The following is a 25,038-nucleotide window of genomic DNA, read 5'->3' on the forward strand; positions in this document are numbered from 1 at the left end:
AAAAGGGTGACCCCCACAAAACACAAACAGCCTCCCCACACAATCACAGGCACTCGCCACACACATTACACATTACAGTTATGTCCCATCATATTCATACACTTACACACACAACTCCCATTACACACCATTTTATATTTTTTGTGACTCAATTCCAGGGCCAAGTCCACTCCCACACCTCAGACACACCACTCGCAGGGATAACTTCTCTTGGTCCCCTTACTGACAGTGACTAGCTTCGGCAGATACCAAGAGCAGAGAAGGTGGCTGTAGTGATCCAGAGTGTGAATTCTAAATCTTCTTCTTTTCAGCATCCGGCAGCTGAAGGGACGTCTTGCAAGTCAGAGACAGAAGCACGAGCAAATTTATAACCATTCGGTGCCATCAGGACAGGCTCCCAAAGTCAACTGGAGTAAACTGATTGATGACAACATGGTAGGAGGACCTCTTAGAGAACCCATGTAATTTATACTACCTATCACAAACAAGGCACAAGTAATGTTCATTCCAGTATGAGTGATACTTGGGGAAATTCTAGAACTCTTATCTAAGTTTAAATATTTAAAGTTACACCAGGATGTGAGAACTTTTAATAATAAGTCTGTGACCACTTTGTTCGGTACCCATTTCTAATATCAGGTAGGATCTACGATGGCCTCTACAAGAGTCTGAGGAACGTAGATCACTATCCTAGTGGAAGCATTCCATGTTGGTTTTGTGTGTCCTGACCTCAAAGGATTAAGCCAAATAATACAGATGTTTTGATGAGAGTTGTGGAGATCAAATTCCAGCTGTAGAATCAGCTCTCTGTTTTTAGCGGACAGGAATTAAACCCAGCATGGTCTTCTACCGCTATAGCCTGTCAGCTTCCTGTTTGGTTATTTTGAGATGTTAGAAACACCACATCTTGCACCAATATTCACAGTAAAGTCATCTTAGTATAGATCCTCTTTAATGATTGGTTGAGAAACACCTAAATTCTTTAGCCCATGTCTGTATGCTTAAAGGGACATATAGTCACCAAAGCAACTTTAGCTTAATAATGGAATGTTGGTATATGGATCATGCTCCTGCATGATCAATTCTCTGCCATTATGTGACTTACACAGTCTTCCTAAACACTTTCTGTAAGGAGTCGTCTAATGTTTATACTTCCTTTATTGCAAGTTCTGTTTAACTTAGAATGGCTTATCTCCTGCTATGTTAATAACTTGCTAGACCTTGCAGGAGGCTCCTGTATGTAATTAAAGTTCAGTTTACGGAGCAGGAAACAAAAACTTTTAAAGCAAGTTAACAGCTGATTGAAAATGAAACCATTTTGTTTTTATTCAGGCTGTGTCAGTCCCAGCCAGGGGAGGAGTGGCTAGGGATGTGTAAACAGAAACAAAAGTGATTTAACTCCTAATTGGCAGAGAATTGAGCAGTGAGACTTCAGAGGCATAATCCATAAACTGCTTAATTAAGCAAAAGTTGTTTTGGTGACAATGGTGTGCCTTTAATAGTTGAGTTGTAGACACATGACTCTGACTGCATTTATATTAACAAAGAGGTGTAACCAGCACAGTAGCCACTGAGTGTAGATATGTACATATTGCAGAATGCTCTGCATCAATATGTGATAACCTTTATGACTGTGTAGATTGTGATATCTCTGGTGTGATTTAGTAAGTGGTCTGCTTGTATAAATGCAATGTGCCCTAATTATCTCTGCAGGATTTGGTCAGTGGTCAGGGATTTGCCACGGATTTGCCAAATTTGGAGAAGCAGATTGAGGAGCACAATATATTCCACAATCAGGTCAAAGCCATCGGAGACCAAGTGAACAAAGACCCCGACAAGGTCAGGAGACCCCAAAAGACAGTTTTATTCATAGATATTAATCTCACTGAATCTATGTGGTTTTATTTCTCAATGATGGAATTATTTTGCTTGTTTTTCAGGAGTATGTGAGCACCCTGCAGGTTAAATATCAGAAGCTTTTGGTAAGTAGATCCAGATACTGCCCCGAATACTACAGAAAGCTCCAAAAACCTCATATTATCAGAGTAACAGACAGCCCAAACAAGCACACTATCTGAGTAACAGACACCCCCAAATACTCACATTATCAAAGTAACAGACAGCCCAAACAAGCACACTATCTGAGTAACAGACACCCCCAAATACTCACATTATCAGAGTAACAGAAAGCCCCAAACACTTGCAAAATCAGAGAAACAGACAGCCCAAAATACTTACATTATCACAGAAACAGACAGCCCCAAACACTCACATTATCAGAGTAACAAAGATCCCCAAATACTCCCATTATCAGAGTAACAGACGGCTCAAATACTCCCATAATCAGAGTAACAGACGGCTCAAATACTCCCATAATCAGAGTAACAGACGGCTTAAATACTCACATTATCAGAGTAACAGACGGCTCAAATACTCACATTATCAGAGCAACAGACGGCTCAAATACTCACATTATCAGAGCAACAGACGGCTCAAATACTCACATTATCAGAGTAACAGACAGCTCCAAATACTCACATTATCAGAGTAACAGACAGCTCCAAATACTCATGTAGCAGAGCAATAGACAACCATACATACTCATGTTAGTGAGTTACAGATTTGCCCAACACAGCGCTGCACAATATGTTGGCGCTATATAAACAATTGTTATTATCATCTGGCAGTGTCCTACGATACTTGATGCAGCTCTATATACCCATTGTCTCCACCTTTCCCCTACCATTACCAGGCTGCATCCCAGAAGCGTCAGAGGGACCTGAACACCCTGCAGGATTACATGCAGCGCTGCACCAACGAGCTATACTGGCTGGACCAGCAGGAGAAAGAAAGAATGGAATATGACTGGAGCGATCGCAATACGGACTACATCAGCCGCAGGCGACAGTATGAGGTGCGGCATCAAAGTAAAAAAAAATTCAATTGAAAAATGTAGGCAAAAATTGTTGATTTGGAAAAATGTTCAGCAGTCGTTACAACTCGACTATTTTAGCCTGGATTTTGCAATGCGTTTCCACTATAATTCATAGTTTAGTGAACGATTCCTGTATTAACAAGTACTTCGGCCACATGTATGCATCATTCATCACTTGCAACAAAACAGCAAAATAAAAGCTTGTTCGTTAAATCAGAGGGATTTACACACAAATCCATAAACCAATGTTAGTAAATTGGTAATAAAAACAGACTATGTATTCACAGGATGTTTAGCAGTAATATGCAGTGGGATTTGTTTAATGCCGCTCATGCCGGATTCAGATCATTTGCATTGATTTGAATTAAGATCTGGGAATGCAAACACCCAGCACATCACACCACATGTATTATATAATCTAAAACACATTACAAACCAAAGCACAGGCCAGACACAGTCCTGTATGTGTTTGTTTTTTAAAAACCCACAGTATTTTGTCTACAGCTCTAAGGACAGGGACATTAAAGGGACACTCTATGCACCAAAATATGTTTTTGTGTAGAGATCGTGTCCCTGCAGTTTCACTGTTCAGTTTTCTACTGTCTCTGCGTTAAATCACTTTGTTTATGCAGTCCTAGTCTCATCTCTGCTGGCTTAGACTCACACAGCCTCCCTATACATTGCTTAGTTTCCTTTATTGCACAATGTGTTTTATTTAGAATTTACTTTCACCTGGTCTGCTAAATGCCAGCTTAACCTGCAACATTCTCTTTTGTGTAATTTAGGTTCAAACACAGCAGAGATTAAAAAACAAAACAAAACAAAAACTTCTTAATAAAACACACTGTGCTGCAAGACCTGATTAAAAATGAAGCAATTTTTTTGTAATGCTGTGTGAGAGATGTGGTTAGGGCTGCATAAACAGAAACAAAAGAGATTTAACTAAAACTGCTTCATTAAGCTAAAGTTGTTTTAAGGGTTAGTGTATCCCTTTACTAGAGCATATGTTTAAGGATCTTATTACTAGACACTTTGTCAAATCATTGTATTTCGCTGTTTCGTGAATAATTTAGTAAACCAAGCTGGAAAATGTACAGTTTGTCTATTTTTTCAGCTTCTGTGGCCCGACATCTACCTCCCCCTCAATTTCTCCACAACCCCCAGTTTAGGTAATAAGCCCCACTCTGTATTCCCTGACGCTGGTCAGTAAGGCGGGAGGAACCTATTGTTTTCAGTTTGTGGGAATTTTGTACCATTTTTAGTGTGTATCTTTGATTTTTAGCCAAAACTATCTGGAAAATTTGACTGAGCAAATATGTGACACGGGAATTGGCATTTCTTTTTTGCTAGTGTTTCCTGTAGGATGTGAAAATGACATTATTATTTTAATAAAAAAGTTGTCTTTTGCATTACTGACTGCAAGTAGTGAAAATGGCCAATCCTTTCCTGTTACTTGATTGTTCAGGGGGTTATCCCCTCCATACAACTCAATACGCTTCATACATTGGGTAAAATAATTTTTATTTTCCACAGAATTTCATTCAACGAAGCTTGGAAGCCAAGGAACAAGAGATCAACAAACTACAGGAGGAGGGAGATAAGCTCTTGGCATCTGGACACCCAGGGAAAATCCCTATAGAGGTAATTCAACATGGCACAGATATGCCACTGCTTGAGTCAATCATCTTAAATTCTCTCCTGTGCATGAGACGGCCATCTTGAATTCACCTCAGTGTATGAGACGGCCATCTTGAATTCACCTCAGTGTATGAGACGGCCATCTTGAACGGCCACCTTGAATTCACCTCAGTGCGTGAGACGGCCATCTTGAATTCACCTCAGTGCATGAGACGTCCATCTTGAATTCACCTCAGTGTATGCGATGGTCATCTTGAAGTCACCTCAGTGTATAAGATGGCCATCTTGAACGACCATCTTGAACGGCCATCTTGAAATCACCTCAGTGTATGAGACGACCATCTTGAATTCACCTCAGTGTATGAGACGACTATCTTGAATTCCTCTCAGTGCATTAGACGGCCATCTTGAATTCATCTCAATGCATGAGTCGGCCTTCGTGATGGTGGGATCTTTTTTTCGGATTTTATCCCATATCTTCTATCCCTGTTACAATTCAAGGGATTGTGGAGCTCTGTGATATATCCAGCGCAGACTTTTTTACAATGCCGTTGGCTAAATGAAGCAAAAAGCAGGAATATAATATCTTGGAGTAAGGGGGAGACATACTAATATAGTGCAAAAAAGTAGACATCAATAAATAATTACTCTTTGTTTTGCCTTAAGCACTGGTGGACATTTACTAATCAAATATCTCGTTGTCGGTGAATTTATAAAAACTGCACAATGTATTTGGAAATTATAAATATTTTGCAGTCGGTCTCTCCCTGTTTCAAACAGTTAAGGCACAAAAAATAAAAATAAGACGTAACATTTTAATAGCGATCCCCCCTCCCCCCGTTCATTTTTACAGTTATTTGTTCATTGAGGCTGATTAGTACATTTACCCTCAAAATATATTTGCCATTTACTTCACTAAGCATTGTGGAGTAAATATAAATATATATTATAGCTGCAGGATTTAGACATCTTCCTGTTCTCTTCCAATGAGGATGTTGACAAAACATGGATTGTTGTGCTTTGAGGACTGGATTGGGAGCCGCTGGTATCGAGGTCTGTACTGCGCACGTTACTCACCCCAGCTCTCTTGTTAGACCACCAGGGACGTACATACCATCTCCCCACTAAGAAAGGCCAGAGGAAGTGGGATTCCTTAACTAATTAGCAATGATCAAAAATAAAAATGCACTTAAAGTAAAATTTAATTAAAGTAACAAAATTCTGTTGAAATTGTGATTGATGGCTAGTGAAGTGATGAAGAGATATCAACATGTTTTTCTAAAGTAAAGAGAAAGGTTTGGGGATGAGATGACGGTGGTTTGGTGGTCGGAGGAGAGGTGGGTTCAGGGATTCTGGGAGCAGATGATATGGAGATGGATCCTGTAGAATAATGCATGAAGAGCTTACGTAATGTGCTTATTATTCCCTGTGTCAGGCTCACATGGATGCTGTCCACGCTGATTGGAAGGAATATCTCAACCTCTTAATCTGTGAGGAGAGCCATCTAAAGTACATGGAGGATTACCACCAGGTGAGGAGACTGCGCATGCACAACTACGCAGCCATGCAATAACAGAGTATTGCAACCATTGCTTTAAGACACTATAGTCACCTGAACAACTTTAGCTTAATGAAGCAGTTTTGGTGTATAGAACATACCCCTGCAGCCTCACTGCTCAATCCTCTGCCATTTAGGAGTTAAATCCCTTTGTTTATGAACCCTAGTCACACCTCCCTGCATGTGACTTGCACAGCCTTCCATAAACACTTCCTGTAAAGAGAGTCCTATTAAGGCTTTCTTTATTGCAAGTTCTGTTTAATTAAGATTTTCTTATCCCCTGCTATGTTAATAGCTTGCTAGACCCTGCAAGAGCCTCCTGTATGTGATTAAAGTTCAATTTAGAGATTGAGATACAATTATTTAAGGTAAATTACATCTGTTTGAAAGTGAAACCAGTTTTTTTTTCATGCAGGGTCTGTCAATCATAGCCAGGGGAGGTGTGGCTAGGGCTGCATAAACAGAAACAAAGTAATTTAACTCCTAAATGACAGTGAATTGAGCAGTGAAATTGCAGGGGAATGATCTATACACTAAAACTGCTTTATTTAGCAAACGTAATTTAGGTGACTATAGTGTTCCTTTTAGTTAGCAGAGCATCGCAACTAGGCTTCGAATAACAGAGCATCACAACCATTACTTTAATTAGCAGAGCATCGCAACTAGGCTTTGAATAACAGAACTATGTAACCATTGCTTTAATTATCAAAGCATTGTAACTAGGCTTGCAGTAACAGGGCATCACAAGTTCTGTGGTTTGTAATGGATTGGGATTTCAAAGTAAATTCTGATTTATAGACTAAAATAGCCAAAACATAGTTGTCTTGGATCATTTTTACAATTTGGCTCCTTTGGTCTATAATGTCAAATTCACAACCATTCCCACTTTAAAGATTTCTCCCAAAACACATTCTTCTTTCACTGTTACAGTTCTACAGAGACGCCAAAGACTCCCAGGAACTCCTGAAGAAGGTGGACACAGATTTGGACCATAAGTACAGCCCAGACTTTAAGGATAAATATCAAATTGAAGCCCAGCTGCGAGAGCTCGAGGTAAGCCATGGATCGGATCAGGCAGAGTGTCTGAAATGTAAAGATCTGCTCTAAGATGTCATCCAGGTATCCACTAAACTCAGAAGTAAAACAAACAAAATCAGAGTGGTAAAAACGGAGGCTCTAATAACCAGCTGTGACGATGGGAGTTGGAGAATTCCTCCGAATCATCTATTTTAGTCTCCGTTGTGTCATGACCGGTGTATAGTCGCCATATGAGCTGTCGGAACCTTGGACAAAACCCCCCACGTACCTAACCCAATAACACACTGACACTATGGTATATGGGAAAATGTGTCCACAGCTTTATTAAACAAATATAATAATATAACGATAATACTGCTTAATAATAACAATCATAATAATGATAGCAATAAATTTACATATAAACATGGGTCATTGCCCCCACCTTCCGCCCCTCACATCCGTATCCTTCTTTTTAATAAAGGGCAATGACCCCAACATAACTAATACAAATATATAATGACAGTTTCCAACCTCTCCAACTTGAACCGAATAAGTGCCAACCATAAGTAACCACGGCAGGGGTATAACCGGATACCCCTGCCCCACCAGGTTCTGAGCCACCTCCAGGACTCGAAACCACCATTGACCACAATTATCCATGTTCCTCATGTTCCTCATAGGGAGCCTATGTCCTCTCTCTCAGCTCCCTATCCCGCCGCTGTGAAAAAACAGGATAACCCCCTTTCTAAGCATAAATATAGGGAGGGTGGGCGGGACAAACTACACCGGGTAGGAAATTAAAAGTGCACATTACAAAATGGCTCCTTATTTAAATAGCCAAACCCCCAGATCCCACAACCCACCTGTCCTGTCTGTTCCTCCTAAGCCCGCCTCCTAACCCCTGTCAAGGCCCTGTTCCGCTTAAGCTGCGCTTTTGGCTACATGGGGCTACATTCCGATTTGTGGCCTCATTTTAATATTAAACACCGCTCCACCTATTTTTTGTATATTATTATTGTATTTGTGAAGGTGAAGGGGATACCTCACTGGTGTTTTGAGCAGTTTCTTTGGGATATACTTGTTTGTGTGTGTATCATTTTAATATTGTTGGATATGATTTAATGATTCAAGATTTATTGATAAACTTTAAAAAAAAATTAACATATTAAAATATCAAAAATATAATCTCTATAAGAAAATCTGTCCATGTTTTAAAAAAATATCAAACTATTACAACATTTTAATATTTTTTATAATATTAAATCCTTTTAAGATTTTATCCAAAAATATCCAATCATTTGGAAAACTTTTCCAGCAATATTAAACTGAGGCCGTAATTTGCTAGAATTTTAAGTTTGTTAAATAAACCTGTTTTTTCTATAGGTGGTTAATACAGAATTGGTATTAATTCGCTAACGTTAACATTAAACATTTAACAAACTATAACGGTGGGTGGCAACCAGTTGTAGTGAACTACATCTCCCCTGATGCTTTGCCAGCAATATGGCTATAAGGGCATTATGGGAGATGTAGGCCACAACATCTGGAGTGTGGAAGGTTGCCTACCTGGACTGTAGTATGATATGGAAAGACGTGCTATATTTATATTAGTAGATCATTTTATGCAATAAAAACATTTTAGTAATGAGCTCCCCTCTCCCCTCTTTCTCTCCCTTCTGATAGGACCAGGAGAAGGCACTGGACAAGTACGAAGATGTTGTATCTTCCTTACAAAAGCGCAGTCATCAGGTTGCTCCTCTCAAATTCCGCAGGGAGACCCCACTGAAACCCATCCCAGTTGAGGCTCTGTGCGACTTTGTCTCTGATGAGGTACAGTATACAGTATGTGTGATAGTGTGTCCTCTCAGTGCGCTGCATGCTCTGCACATGGTGTGTCCTCTCTGCGTGCCGCATGCTCTGCACATAGCGTGTCCTCTCTGCGTGCTGCATGCTCTGCACATAGTGAGTCCTCTCTGTGTGCTGCATGCTCTGCACATAGCGTGTCCTCTCTGCGTGCTGCATGCTTTGCACATAGCGTGTCCTCTCTGCGTGCTGCATGCTTTGCACATAGCGTGTCCTCTCTGCGTGCTGCATGCTTTGCACATAGCGTGTCCTCTCTGCGTGCTGCATGCTTTGCACATAGCGTGTCCTCTCTGCGTGCTGCATGCTTTGCACATAATGTGTCCTCTCTGTGTGCTGCATGCTCTGCACATGGTGTGTCCTCTCTGCGTGCTGCATGCTCTGCACATAGCGTGTCCTCTCTGCGTGCTGCATGCTTTGCACATGGTGTGTCCTCTCTGCGTGCTGCATGCTTTGCACATGGTGTGTCCTCTCTGCGTGCTGCATGCTTTGCACATGGTGTGTCCTCTCTGCGTGCTGCATGCTTTGCACATAGCGTCTCCTCTCTGCGTGCTGCATGCTCCGCACATAGCATGTCCTCTTTGCGTGCTGCATGCTTTGCACATAGCGTGTCCTCTCTGCGTGCTGCATGCTTTGCACATAGTGTGTCATCTCTGCGTGCTGCATGCTTTGCACATAGTGTGTCCTCTCTGCGTGCTGCATGCTCCGCACATAGCATGTCCTCTCTGCGTGCTGCATGCTTTGCACATAGCGTGTCCTCTCTGCGTGCTGCATGCTTTGCACATAGTGTGTCATCTCTGCGTGCTGCATGCTTTGCACATAGCGTGTCCTCTCTGCGTGCTGCATGCTTTGCACATAGCGTGTCCTCTCTGCGTGCTGCATGCTTTGCACATGGTGTGTCCTCTCTGCGTGCTGCATGCTTTGCACATAGCGTGTCCTCTCTGCGTGCTGCATGCTTTGCACATAGCGTGTCCTCTCTGCGTGCTGCATGCTTTGCACATGGTGTGTCCTCTCTGCGTGCTGCATGCTTTGTACATAGCGTGTCCTCTCTGCGTGCTGCATGCTTTGCACATAGTGTATCCTCTCTGCGTGCTGTATGCTCTGCATGGTGTGTTCTCTCAGTGTGCTGCATGCTTTGCACATAGCGTGTCCTCTCTGCGTGCTGCATGCTCTCCGTGGTGTGTCCTCTCAGTGTGCTGCATGCTCTCCGTGGTGTGTCCATTAAATGTGCTGTATGCTCTGCAGGGTGAGATAACTCGCAGCTCAAACTACACTCTGAAGTCCAATAAAGGAGAGAAGTGGGAGGTGATAGACAGCCATGGAAAGAAATTGGTTGCTCCTGGTGTTTGTTTCATGATTCCCCCAACAGACCCTGAGGCCATCGCCCTTGGAGACAGGTAAATGGCTACTAGTTTATATGGACATTCCTCTAATCATTCCTGTATTTGGTCTATGTAAACCTTCCTGTGACCATTCCTGTACTCAGTCTCTATAGACCTTCCTCTAATCATTTCTGTACTCAGTCTCAATAGACCTTCCTCTAATAATTCCTGTACTCAGTCTCAATTGACCTTCCTCTAATCATTCCTTTACTCAGTCTCAATTGACCTTCCTCTAATCATTCCTGTACTCAGTCTCAATTGGCCTTCCTCTAATCATTCCTGTACTCAGTCTCAATTGACCATCCTCTAATCATTCCTGTACTCAGTCTCAATTGACCTTCCTCTAATCATTCCTGTACTCAGTCTATATAGACCTTCCTCTAATCATTCCTTTACTCAGTCTCTATAGACCTTCCTCTAATCATTCCTGTTCTCAGTCTCTATAGACCTTCCTCTAATCATTCCTGTACTTAGTCTATATAGACCTTCCTCTAATCATTCCTTTACTCAGTCTCTATAGACCTTCCTCTAATCATTCCTGTTCTCAGTCTCAATAGACCTTCCTCTAATCATTCCTGTACTCAGTCTATATAGACCTTCCTCTAATCATTTCTGTACTCAGTCCCAATTGACCTTCCTCTAATCATTCCTGTACTCAGTCTCTATAGACCTTCCTCTAATCATTCCTGTACTCAGTCTCAATAGACCTTCCTCTAATCATTCCTGTACTCAGTCTAAATTGACCTTCATCTAATCATTCCTTTACTCACTCAATTGACCTTCCTCAAATCATTCCTGTACTCAGTCTCTATAGACCTTCCTCTAATCATTCCTGTTCTCAGTCTCTATAGACCTTCCTGTGATCATTCCTGTACACAGTCTCAATAGACCTTCCTCTAATCATTCCTGTTCTCAGTCTCTATAGACCTTCCTCTAATCATTCCTGTACTCAGTCTCAATAGACCTTCCTCTAATCATTCCTGTTCTCAGTCTCTATAGACCTTTCTCTAATATGATCTCTATTCTCTACTCAATATGCTCACCTATAAGTTCCTGTACTCAATCTCTGTATTTCCCCCCTTATATTTATATATTTATCCTGTATGTTATAGGTTTTTGCTAACTGCTTCCATAACGAATCCCTCTAGTTCCTCTTTAATTATCTGATTTATCCCTCTGTGGCAGTCATTCCATAAATTTACATCCCCGTTATATCTCCTCTAACCACTCTCTCTAATTCCAGTTCTAAATGCTGATATGATGCCTCATAGCATCCACCTTAACAATTTTTTCTATTAACCAAACCTTTACTAATTCTCATTATTCTGACAGCATCGGCAACCAATACCGAGCCACAAAGCAGAAAGCCGTCAAAGACCGGGGTGCATTGCTCCAGCGTTACGACGACCTGAAGAGAGAATCCAACAAGGGTATGTTGGGATAACTGGGGCACAAACTGGGTGAGACAGAGCATGGTGGCCAACAGTAACATCCCCAACTTAAGTAGAACTACAATTCCAATAATACTTTGCTTTTCTGCCATGGGCTGTAAAATTGAGGGTGGACCTGTTCGCTACCCTTGACATAAAGGGGTCTTGAGACTGGATCAAACAGAAAGGCTTGACATCCAATTATTTACCTAATGGAGCAAACCTGCACCATGAAAGGTAGTGGCACGGTTCCTTATTTAGCCCAGGCTCTGGCACCACCAGGGAATGTCATGCAGGTGGAGGGGGACCTTTCCAATGGTCCTTCTCTCCTCAGTGTTTATGGCGCTGTAGCTCTGTCCCCTTTTATGATGCAGAATGTCATGCCGCTGATGATGTCACGGCGCGACAAAACTTTCAAATTCAACCATTTTGGGGGCATGACTTTAAAATTAAAGAGCCATACTAAAAAAAGGTGGTCAAGACATGGGCCATTACCCTGTTGTGGTTCTAGATCTGGTACCCAATAGCGTGTTATATTCTCTCTGTGTATTTCTGGTTTATTGATCTCGACCATACTGACTATTCTCCTTTCTTTAATGCATGAATCGGCTATTGTACCTCGCTTCCCTGATTTCTGGTTCCCCTGACTCCTTCTTGTCCCTAACTATTCTCTGTCTCTCAAACGTAGAGCCCGGCCACTCTAAGGTCCAGTGCACGTTTATTATTGATTGTTTATTACACACTGCATCTTGGGTCTTTCTGTATGTCTGATGGGTAGCCAGAGAATGTGGGGTTTGGAGTTCAGCAAGAACTGGAGAGTTAGAGTTTGCCAACCCCTGGGAGCCAGAGAAAGACATTTACCCACTCAGTAAATTGCAGTAACCTGACAAATATCCATGGCTCTGCTAATTCTCCAAGTTGGCCTTTTTAGTCAAATCGGTTCTAAATTCACCACAACTTGCTCAACAAGTAAATTGACATTGGGCAAACTACCATTCTCAGCCAGCCACAGGTGTAGATCAACATGGACTATAGGTCCGTTCTTTGCCCGGCCTTGTTTCAGGTTTAGCTTGGTTAAGGGAACCAGACTCCTGGCTGTGCGTAATGTGACTATATATAACTATAAAACACATGGTTATATTATATTGGCTGAAAGCTATTAGAGAAGAATCTTTGATATATAATCCCTGCAAAAAGGTCCTAGCTGGCTCCATGTGCTTCATAAAATGTGGAGATCAAAGGAATATCTAGAAGTTGTTCATCCAAAAACTCGTCTGACATCAGCCATTTGGATACTGACACTGGTTGTATCGAGTGACCACGTATTCAGAAGGATTGAACATCTTATTGAGAAACTGAAAGTATAGTACCGTTTGGGAGCATTAGGTAGAAACACATGGGCAGGAAAGAAGTCTCTAGATTATTCTAGACAATCCAGAGTAGCACTGACCATCCCCCCATGCCTGCTATAGACCCTTATCACTTTATAAAGAATTGCTTCACATGGTAAATCTTTCAGAGAGTACCTTACACCATACCCACCGCAGCTTTCTATGCACCCCATTATCCAGGAAGTGGTATAGCTCAGCCTATGTAATAATATATTCTAATTATATGGTAAAAGTGCTAGTGCCAAACTCTTGCAATTATTATCCACAGCTGTTTCAAGTTCCCAGGATACCCAGGGCCGTCAGCTTCTCGCAGGGATGGACAAAGTCATCAGTGACCTGGACCGGCAAGAGAAGGGCATCAGCTTCCAACTACGACCCCCGCTGGAGCAAAACAGGGGAGTGCAGGACAGCTCGGAAAGGCTAAAGGAGCTCAAGGTAACGCTCAGACGGCATTAGTATAAATTTATGTTTGTACTATGAGAGCACGCATAAAGACTTAAAAACATATCTTAAGATATGGCTACCTATGTTTAAATTTGAACTTACCTTGCTTCCTTTTATCTCCTATAAACAGTTTAACGACACCAAATAATGAACACGGTTTGATTTAAGCAGCTTTCTGCTCGTAGGGAGTGTCTTTATTTTAGGAGTCCTGTGTTTCCTGCTTAATATTCTATCTGGGCAACAGAAACTCATTATGACTCACGCTGTTTGTATAGCAGTACATATTATATGGGTCCCACAGTACAGGAACAGGCAATGCCAAGATAATAATTGTTGGAAATATTGCGAGATTCGCAAACTATGAGCTATTTGGCAACAGAGTGGCAAAACTTGGCAGGATCGCAGAATCCTTTGGGAGCTATTGTTATTCATACAATAAGCTCCAACTTCGAGCTGAATTTTATATTGCCCTGTTACAAGTCCAGCTATGATCCTGATTTCCACCAGATTTCCTCTGCTAAAGGTAAACTGCAGTTATTTTCGTTTTCTGTTAGACAAGATTGACATATCTACGCATACAGATATATACAAACAAGGCACCATCCAGATTGAAAACGAATGTTTTCAGTGTTCATTATGAAACTGAGGAGAGGCAGCATGCGCTGTCCACCATTGACTTGCTATTGGGGAAGGTTTGCCGTGTGCTGTCCACTGATGGGATGTCTCACGTTTTTTGTAGCTAATTTTAGCCAATCACAAAGCAGCAGAAATACTAACTTTCATTACACCAGTCACATGTTCTGACATGTAAACAATTATACATACCAGAAATAATGGGAGGGTGTTGGAGCATTGAATTAAAGAATATCTGAACATAAAAATAAAAGAATTTTTTAAAAATAATTTTTTGGGGTAATGTAAATTTTATATGAATGTAATATGAGGTATTTTGGGTGATCAGTGTCTCTTAATTCATTCTTTCATGGGTCTTCTAGAATATCTCCAATCAAGTACGTCGTATCGAGCCTGAGAAGAGCCAACGTGTCCAAGAGTGTGACGTCTACTTGAAAAACAACCAAGATGTCTCCAGTTCTCCTATCCTACGAAGCAAAATGTCAGAAACCAACAATAAGTACGACCGCGTCAATGACCTCCTCAATTCTGCCCAGGAGAAGTAAGTAATGTGTGAACTGTCGTTCTGCTGCATGGACTTGGCTGAAAGTAGGCTTCAAATTCATGATCTTACCCCTAACCTTCCGATATAATATGTTTAATTGTAAATGCACACTATATATTGTTTATTATTCTGATTATTGATTAAATTCAATCAAATACATGCTGGTGATTTCTATTGTCTATTCGATGTAGATATGACTTTACATTTCTCCCATATTCTGTGTTCACACCATGGAGACTTTTACATGAGTGGATTTGGTGGTTGGGACTTGTATCTGAATTTCTTCTGGTCGGGGTCTTTATCAACTTTTCATGTTTGCTCTAGACTTGATGGAGCCAATCGCCTAGAGAACAGCCTGCAAAAGAGCCGTGACCTGCTTTCCACATATGAGACCAAACTTTCTCAAGATGACACTGTGCCTGAGGACCCACGTGCAGCGGATAAAAAACTGCAAGAGTTGACTGTGAGTGATTGTAGATATTGGCTACTGTGTGAAACATGGCACTTTATTTGTGTAGTTATTTTTTCTTGCCTGATCTTAATGTTGTTTTCTGTCCGGTTCAGGCAATGAGCTCGGAACTGCAAATGGGGAGAGGGGTCCTTGCCGAAGCAGAACAGAATCTTCACAACAGTAAGCTGATATGTAATAACATGGCCAATCGCTTCCAGGAGCATTGCCCAGATATTGAACGCCAAGAGGCCGAGGTGTCAAAACTTAACAAACGTTACAGCCAACTGGATCAACAGATTCAGAGCAGGTAAGAGGACACCTGTGAGGATAGTGTGCAACTCTTTTATTGTAATGTAATTCTGGACAATTTCTGATATGCTGGTTCTCCGGTACAGATCACAAGCTTTGCAAAAAGCGAAGACAGCTTATTCTGGCTACCACAACAACTACGACAACCTCAACCAATGGCTACTTAATGTACCCAACTATGAGCCCAAGGAATCGGACAGTGTCAAGCAAGTTGAGACCAAACTAAAGAATCAACGGGTAAAAAATGAATGAAACAGAGTTGACAAGTTTTTTTTGGGACAATCTTTATTTATCAAGATTTTCTTAATCGTATATAAAGACATGGGTTCAAATTGGAAACTAGGGGTACACATAGTTAAGATGACAATTTAACAGGTTGCTTAGAACAAAGTCAAAATCTGTTTATATCCTGTCCGCAGTGTAAAAGGAAAACTATTGGTTTCTATCTAAATCAAGAAACCTGCTCTAGACTTTATCTGAAGGACTATGAACGTTCTACCAACGTGATTGTAGTGAACTGGGTGTTTGGTAACAATTTGAGAAGTGTGGAGAACAAAAAAAATGTTTTTAATGGAGTAAGGGAGAATGTAAAACAGTTTGAGGGTGTATAAAGGGGGTTTTCTCACCCAGACTCTTGATTGATCATTCAGGAATCGAGCATGGGTTGTAAGCATTTATAATCTTAGTTTGTGATTGAGGTTGCCTGTGTATCCTTGGAATCTGTGTCCACCATGGTTTCATTTGGTGTGGTCGTATATTCAAGCCATGGAAGCCACTTCTTAGAACATTTCTCAGTGGTGCCTTTAAGTTCTGCTGTGAGAGCCTCCGTTTTGTGTATTTTTTCCACTCTCGACTGGGGGATAAGAGTGTTTTTATTTATCGTATCAAACACTCTTTGGTGCATGCTTGGTAATATTCAGTATCAGCAGCAGAAGGTTGTGTTATATCTCAAAAAGAAGACTATGTGTAACGACGGTGACCACTGGTCCTTAGTAATATCACACAATGACCACAGGAAATTCTGCAAACTTGCACCTTTGGTGGACTTCAGGGACTGAATTTGAAAGCCTGTAAATTAATCTCAAGGAAAACTCTAGTTGCTGTTGAATGTGGTAAATGAACATCACGAGAATCGTAGATCATAGAAGATGGAGTGCTTATGATGTTCATCTTTGGCCTAAACTGACTTGTTTTGTTTTATACCAAAACGCAGGGCTTATGCAGTTCCTTGTTAGTACTGTATTATGTGGTTTTCAGGTTTCCCCCCCACCCCATAGAGCTAAAACGAAATGTCACCAGGTAATGATTAACATCTACAGATAAATATGGAGACAAAAATAGTGAGAGACTTATCAGAGATCATAGACTCTTAATTGAGACATTTTATTGTGAGATACCTCGGAAGGGTAGATAGATCTGGAAGATATTGCTAGATATTGGAGTACTAAGACTTGTTCTCCTTCTCCCCTTGTAGCTCCTGCTAGGGGAATTTGCAGATCGAGAGCAAGACATGATTCATGTTTCGGAGAGTGCCCAGCAGTATCAGCAAGCAGTAAAGGTAATATATCTCTCATCTGTTGTATTTGAAATGACTATTGAATTTTGGAGAGGCCCTTATTCCTGGAGCCTTCTAGAAGCTTATCAACGGAACGTCTATTAATGGGTAGATAATCTACGCATTGCATACCAAGCTACAATTGTGAAACTATCCTCACTGAATTTTGGAAGTAAAGTGTTTTGACAGAAAGTTGTAAATTGATTTCTCCTGTTACTTTGTTTCAGGATTACGAGCTGGATGCTGAGAAACTGAGGTCCATGTTGGACATGGAGAACAGAAGGAGCAGTTACAGCAAACGTGCTAGAATCCAATCTTCTGCCACTAAAGTAAAGGAAGAGGTACGTGGAGAACCAAAATGATTCTTTCATGTTGTAATCATTTGTTTAAGTTTGTAGACCCTGCACACTAAAGCCATTCTCTACCCCTCCAATTTCATAACCAGCTTCCTTTCATCCTCTTATAGCCTTCATTGCTCCCTTTCCATTTCCATACCAGCTTCCTTCAATTTCCTGTTCATTAGTTAGTTCTACCATTTAACAAATTCCATCGTTGTCATTTCCATTTGTACTAGCTCCCGTTTCTGTTCCTTCCAATTTCTTACTTGTTGTCATCTCCCATCCTTCCGTTCGTTTACTAGCTCCATTTTCTTCACTCTTCCATATAGTCCAACGCTTCATTATGTGCTGGGATGGAAAAAAATAATTTTCTCCTTTCAATTGGCATTTCTTAGAGAGTCTCCCATTGTTTTTTAGAATGTTTTCTCAGTTCCTTCTGGCTGTGTTAGCTCTGTTATCGATTCTCGCATCTCTTCACAAACACTCTTCCTTTGATTTCTTGCCAACCAGACGTAATCCTGGTTTTCATGTCTCCTTGTTATAGAGTTAATAACACCATCCCACCACATTTTCCTTCTCAGTTCTCCGCTTTCATCTTTCCTCCCTATACATTCACACTACACGTTTTACAATCTTTATACAAGCACGCCTTTATACAAGCACTCCCTACAGCTGCACACACTCGGAGTCAATCCAAGCTTTCTTCTCCATTGTGGACACATTGTAAAGATCCCACAGTTGCATTTATGACCTCTTTTCCCGGCTCTATTCATCGCTTTACAACTTTTCTGAAGAATGTACAAGGATTTTACGAATTTTCATTGAAGCTAGATGTTTGTGTGTGTATGTATATTTATTTAGCGCTATTATTTATATATCTATATTTAGCTAGCTTTACCACCTTAACGAATCTATTTCCCTTCCTAAGGCATATAAATTAGATGTACTGCAGAGAACAACTTTTCAAGTCACATTGTAGCATTTTGAAGTGAAATATGTCAAAACATGGTAGATCTGGCAGTCCTAATAATAATAAATATCGACGCCATTTGGGGCATTATATATTTGTATACGTTTGCCACTTTGGGTGTCAGAGAAGTAGGAATCATATGGCATTACAATGTGTTGAGTAATTATGGTATACTCAATTCTAGGCCTAGACTGGACATTGGGCACAAAGTGGTAAGGTTCCGAGACCTGCTGTGCCAGGATCCAACCGCACTGGCAACTTTCAAATGACAACCATCAAAATAACGATTTCTATGGCACCATTGTATCTCACGGCTGTCTGTAGCAGTAATTGAATGGCATATATCATTTTATGTGGGTCTTGGGGTGCATGAAAATCTTGCGTACTACACAGCGACTATGCCAAGAACATGATTAATTATTCCTCTATTATACGGTGCGCTTAAAAAACAGCATCTTTACGATTCTAAATCCACTGCACCATCGCATGATGTCATAAGTCAACGTCATGTGATGTCAAACATTTCTCAATCGGGTATTTCCAATGGCAGACTTATCAACGCTCCTTTTCCATCCCAATACAGGTTGAAGTTAAACTTTAAGAAAATTATTTAAAAATATACCATTCCGAAGTGTGCCGTTTATAATACCCCCACCTTCTCTCCACAGGAGGCAGACCTATCGGCGAGATTTACTGAAGCCGGCGCGGTCAATAAGCAGAGACTGCAAACACTGGAATTTGCACAGAGCCTTCTGCGCCAGGTAAAAAGAAGCTTACACTGCAAGGCTTGTGAACTACATTTCCCATAATGCCGTACCATACCACCAGGAAATGTTTAGATTAAAACCTGTACTTCACTTTCAACCTGTGACTACTCCAAGACGTTGATTGTTTTCAAAATATACTTTTTCTCAAAAGCAAACTTATTTAAACATTGTTTTGGTTTTAGTAGTGATGCTGTCTGCAAAATGCTGTAATAAGCTAAGGAATATCAGGTCTTAGGGGCGGCTCCCCTCAAATGTTAGCCAGCTAGGTAAATTGAAATACAACTACAGGAAAAATGTTCACAATTGAACACATTGTACAAAGCGCTTACTGATTCAATATTATTTATTTTACACAGCAACCAGAGGTAGAAGTCCAACAGCAATCAGTTCAGATGAATCGTTCTGAGAGGCCTGCAGAGGAAACTTGGAAGATAAAGAATATGTTGGATGATGAAGTCCAGCGTAGACAGCAGTTGGAAACAGAAATCAAGAGCACACGTGATGAGATAGTCTTTCTACAAAACCAGAAACCTCAGGAGACTGTTGTTAAGAAAGAAGTCCTGAAAAAAGTACCAGACCCACAACTGGAAGAAGAGTATCACAGGGTCCTGGAGAAAGTCTCAGAAGAACAGCGCAAAAACAAGTCGTTGGAGGATGAGTTGAATTCCCTGAGGCTGAAGGTACGGACATTGGAGTATGAGCAAAAGGAAGGAGGACAAGAATATGTAGTAAAGGAAGTCTTAAGGATTGAGAAGGACAAGGAGCAGCATGAAGAATATCTAAGGCTCAAGGAAGAGTTAGAAGATCTCAAGAGACAGAAAGGATCAAAGCAAAGTGAGATTGCAAGCTTGAGGGAGCGATTGCTCATCTTGGCAGAACAAAAGAACAAGCAGCAGGAAAGAATTACAGAAAAGGAGGTCGTCAAGCTGCAGAATGATCCTCAGCTAGCTGCAGAGTATAAACTACTTCAGGAAAATAAACAGAGAGAGAGTGCACAAAGGCAGAAGGAGGAAGAGGAACTGATCCTGCTTCAAGATCAGCTAAAACGTCTTGAAAAAGAGCGTGCCATGGCCGAAGGCAAGATTACAGTAAAGGAAGTGCTGAAGGTGGAGAAAGACCTGGAAAGTGAGAAGGAGTTGGCCGACTTACAAAGACAGTATGAAGACGAGACCTCAAAAATACGTATAAATATGCGTGAGAAGAATGAACTTATCCGGAAAATCAACATTTTGGAAGTAGAGAATTCCAAAGTTATTGTACAAGAAAAGGTACGTGAGATTGTTCGTCCTGACCCTAAAGCAGAAAGTGAATTAGCAAACCTGCGCCTTGAGCTGATTGAGCAGGAAAGGAAATACAGAGCATCTGAGGAACAACTGAAGGTTCTAAAGAATGAGTTGACAGTAACAAAGCAGAGAGGACCACAGGTGGAGGTAAAGGAGGTAACTAAAGAAGTCATCAAGCACAAGACTGACCCAGAATTAATGGCAGAATTGTATAAACTCCGCGAAGAGATCCTTGAGAAGACTAGAGTGGTAGAACGCTCAGAGCTAGAGATCACTAAATTGAAACAGGAGATCCAAAGCTGGATAGATACCAAACCTCAGGTGCAGATCAAAGAGGTGGTCCAGGAGGTAATCCAATACAGAGACGATCCCACTACCAAGAATGAAGTAGAGAGCCTGAGATCCCAGTTGGCTGAGGAGCAGAAGAAGTCTTTGGAACTTGAAAGGGAGAGAATGGCTCAAGAAGATAAGATAAGACAAAAAGAAAGGGAATTGTCACAAGTGAGAGAGAAGATAGTTCAACAAGAGGTGGTGAAATTTGAAGAAGATCCTTTGCTTAAATCAGAGGTCAACAGTTTCTCAAAGAATATTGAAAATGAGCTAAAACAAAAGGACTCCCTGCAGGAAGAACTTCTTAAGTTGCAGTGGCGCAAGTCAGAACTTGAGAGGCAACTTGAAGAGCTCGATAGAGAGCGACAAGCTAGGCGAGATGCAGAGCTTGAGATTAAAAAATTGAAGATGAAGCTGAATGAGCTGGAACAGAGGGAGTTTGAAACCAAAGAAAAAGTCACTCTAAAACAAAAAGTAGTCCTGCAACAAGATCCACAGCAAGAGAAAGAGCATAACTTATTAAAACTCCAGGTAGAGGACGAGAGGCACAGAAGGCAGATGCTGGAAGCAGAGCTGGGAGCATTACGTAATAAAGTCATCACACTAGAAAAAATGGAAGTAAAAGAAAAAGTTGTTTTCACAGAGAAAATTGAAGTAGAAAAGGATCCAGAAACAGAGAATGACATACAGAGGCTGAAGGTCAGTTTGGAAGATGAGAATAAGCGCAAGAGAGAGCTGGAATCTGAAATTAATCGCCTTCAATCCCATTTGGCTGAACTTGAATTTAGCAACTCCAAATCCAACAAGGAGTTAGAGTATCTGAGGGAAGAGGTCCACAAACTGCAGATGGACAAACAGAATTTGCAGATGGAGGCCCGTCACCTCCAGTCGGAGATTCAGATCACCATAAAGGAGGCACAGGATCTGAGAAATATGACTCAGATAGACAGTGGTGTGAACCTAGACTCACGCCTGTCTTCCTTAGAAGCAGAATTGAAAGAACTCCAGAAAATATGCAAAGACAAAGATAATGAGATTGATCAATTAGAGAGACGTCTGGAGACCATGGCAATCAAAAGAGAACAGAGAGAGAACCACCTACGTCGGTCCATTGTGGTCATCGACCCAGATACAGGTAGAGAGATGTCACCGGAAGAAGCTCGCAATTTGGGCTTGATCGACTGGAAGATGTTTGTCAATCTCCAGAGCCAAGAATGCGACTGGGAAGAAATCACAATCAAGGGGCCCAATGGTGAATCTTCTATGATTCATGACAGGAAATCTGGAAAGAAGTTTGACATTGAAGAAGCCCTGAGGAGTGGGCGAATCAGCAAACGTCAATACGAGAGTTACCTCAACAAAGATATGCCGATTCAAGAATTTGCAGCTTTAGTGTCTGGCAAGAAATAAAACGATCTACTCAATGCCCACTTACAGTGGGTTATAAAAAGGGACATTAAACCGATGAAGCTACCCCTTTAGCCTGATGCATACATACACAGAATAACTGCCTTTTTCTACTTTGGCAGAAACCCAACAATTCTGCTCTGACCCAACACCAGCAATCTTATGGTTCCTGGTTTCTTGCAGTCTTCTGAAATTTGAGAAAGCAATAGACTCGTCCCCTATGTCATACTTTAACTCAAGTCACAATCCAGGTGTCCTTATCTACTCTAACTTCAAGGCAGGCCCTTCACTGCCAAGAGCATAGCACATAAAACATTCTAATTAGCTGTCCACCAGGGGCCACGACATCTGAAAGCTCTAAGTCATGTTGTATCCTTTTATTCTTTCGTGATGAGATTCTCTTCAGTTTCTGCACAGCTTTTTTTTTTTTTTTAATCATATTACAACTTTAAAATAGAGATTGTTACAAACAAATATTCCATTGAATTTGCTATGAGTTATTGGTTTGATGTTCCACGTTATTCTCGAATGAAATAGGTCAGAAAACTATGTTTAGGCAACACGCACTGAATAATATAGACATGTCGAGTGTAAGAACAAGAAAATTAGTTAAGACAAATACCACTAAAACTGAAAATCACAACACATACTACTGGTGCAATTCTCCTATGCCATCCTTGGGCAGAATGTTATATAGTATATAATAGGTTTGGTAAGTGGCTTAGGTAAACACAGTTATAGCATCTCTCCTTTTACACAGCTACCGTGGTGCCTTTGCTTACTAAAAGCTTCCCAATGCAATCTCATGGCGTTAGCCATAGCTGCATCCTGATTCATGCCTACCTTTCATTTATTTTCTCAGTGGGAATGGGGGAAATTTGGTAAAAAACTAAACTGTATTTTATTTATGTAAACAATAATAAAGAAATGGTGGTTTTGAATGTATTTCTAGACATTTTTGTTCATTAGAAGTTCACATGGCGTACATTTGAAGATTCAATCTTTTTATAAAAAAAAAAAAAAAATTAAAAAAATCCTAGCACCGTCTCAAAAAAAAAAAAAGTCTTGCTTTAATAGCCAATTTTTATGTTCTGTATGATCAAAGAAAACCAACAAGGAGAAACAGACAGGATTTTGTTTAACCCCTTAAGGACACATGACATGTCTGACATGTCATGATTCCCTTTTATTCCAGAAGTTTGGTCCTTAAGGGGTTAAGTAATATGAGTTACCATTGAGAACAACCAAATAAAGATTAAATAATTCCAGTCTATTTTATATATTGAGATGTAAAAAATGGAAGTATCTGAAGAGCATACCTATAGAACATACAGTGTATACATTGTATGCACATTAATGGACCACTTCGAGCCCAATAACAACGTAATCGTCCCTGGCACCGGCTTACCATTGGTGGTTAAATCATTAACCATTGGTTTAACCCCAAAGTCATTCAGCTCTGCCCCATCCACATCCTCTTACCTCGGAGGCTTAAAAACGGGAAGCCTCATACTGGGCGCCTGATAGGCTCAGAGCATCAGTTTCTGAAACATTGCACATAAATTAGGTATTCTTGTCTTAACTGGCCCAAAATACTGCAGGTTTCAGATGTCATCACTGGGAAGAAGAGGCCGTTATGTTTGGGAGGATTGGCATATAAATGCCCCAACACATTGCCCAATTTTGGGCATTCCTTGTCGCTTTGTAGCGGTTTTATATGGTCATACCACTATAGATGGGACTCTGAACACTCTTCTCACATTTAGCATACTTAAAGCAAACCTTTTATTTCATAAAAAAAATTCCCCTGGTTTTGTCAGGTCACTTTAAATAGTAAAGGCTACACAGGTTAAATAGTATCTAGATTTAAACAGTAATTTACGAATTGGACATTAACTTCCCACCCCACAAAAAACCCCAGAATAATAAAACTATTATCAACACAGACAGAATTAGGAAAACATTTATTGTTGGGTAAAAAATAATTAAAAACAAAAAGACAGGTTTGCGTTAAGTGTAAACTGGAGCAATAACAAGATGACTGCCTGAATTTATACAAATGGAAAAAAATTGTTGTGGTTAAAAAAACAAAACAAAACAAAAACCCTTCAACTATACAAATACAAAAGTCAGAGGTCATACTAAATTCTAATTATTTGAATGTATGTGCTGCTCTGCAACACATGTTGGTGCTCTTTAAATAAAAAAATATTACGTAAAGTTATCACAAAATACCGTATACACAGCTAAAAAAAAAAACATCCATTACTGAGCATGCGGAGGCCTCACACGACAATCTACTTAATTTTATTATTTACAAACCGTATTCCAAAGCAACCAGAGAACCGAAGAGCTGGCAGTCTAATTAAAAATAGCTTAACTATTTCTCACTTTTCAATCAAAGTACAGTACATTTTACAAAACTTTGATATGTAAATGACATTTTCTGATTGTCACTCTAATTTACATTTACCCACATTATATAAACAAACCTTAATTTCAGTCAAAGGATAATGCAATATGCAGTACAGTTTTTTTCAATCCATTCTCTTTACATAACAAAGGTAATGCAGCTAATCTCATATGAAAAGGGAATTTGGACTCAAGTGATGAGACATTGTTTAATTTAGATTCTAGATTGGAATAATTGACTGCTGTCTGGAAAATGCAATGCCCTTTTATGTGGACGCCCTCTAGTGTTATTACACGGATATTACACAGGAGCAAGTACGGATTTGAAACCTGGATAAGGAAAACAAAGTTTCTTTAAATAAACAAGACAAAACAAACAAT

At 40.5% G+C, this 25,038-nt stretch overlaps 1 protein-coding gene across 1 annotated transcript in view; it reads left to right on the forward strand.

The window, feature by feature from the left end:
• PPL (periplakin) overlaps window positions 1-23,190 on the forward strand; it is a 58,798-nt gene extending 35,608 nt beyond the window's left edge. The window contains exons 4-22 of the mRNA XM_063430745.1: window positions 312-435; window positions 1,714-1,839; window positions 1,941-1,982; window positions 2,753-2,914; window positions 4,469-4,576; window positions 6,009-6,104; window positions 7,062-7,184; window positions 8,835-8,981; window positions 10,257-10,408; window positions 11,726-11,823; window positions 13,483-13,649; window positions 14,654-14,832; window positions 15,160-15,298; window positions 15,400-15,593; window positions 15,682-15,832; window positions 17,070-17,153; window positions 17,378-17,491; window positions 19,127-19,219; window positions 19,582-23,190. Of these exons, the coding sequence (XP_063286815.1) occupies window positions 312-435; window positions 1,714-1,839; window positions 1,941-1,982; window positions 2,753-2,914; window positions 4,469-4,576; window positions 6,009-6,104; window positions 7,062-7,184; window positions 8,835-8,981; window positions 10,257-10,408; window positions 11,726-11,823; window positions 13,483-13,649; window positions 14,654-14,832; window positions 15,160-15,298; window positions 15,400-15,593; window positions 15,682-15,832; window positions 17,070-17,153; window positions 17,378-17,491; window positions 19,127-19,219; window positions 19,582-22,248 (4,966 nt within the window). The 3' untranslated portion in view covers window positions 22,249-23,190. The remainder of the gene's footprint in view (window positions 1-311; window positions 436-1,713; window positions 1,840-1,940; window positions 1,983-2,752; window positions 2,915-4,468; window positions 4,577-6,008; window positions 6,105-7,061; window positions 7,185-8,834; window positions 8,982-10,256; window positions 10,409-11,725; window positions 11,824-13,482; window positions 13,650-14,653; window positions 14,833-15,159; window positions 15,299-15,399; window positions 15,594-15,681; window positions 15,833-17,069; window positions 17,154-17,377; window positions 17,492-19,126; window positions 19,220-19,581) is intronic.
• The last annotated feature ends 1,848 nt before the right edge of the window (window positions 23,191-25,038 follow it).

Source organism: Pelobates fuscus, chromosome 8, assembly GCF_036172605.1.
Source record: "Pelobates fuscus isolate aPelFus1 chromosome 8, aPelFus1.pri, whole genome shotgun sequence".
NCBI classification, from domain to species: Eukaryota; Metazoa; Chordata; class Amphibia; order Anura; family Pelobatidae; genus Pelobates; species Pelobates fuscus.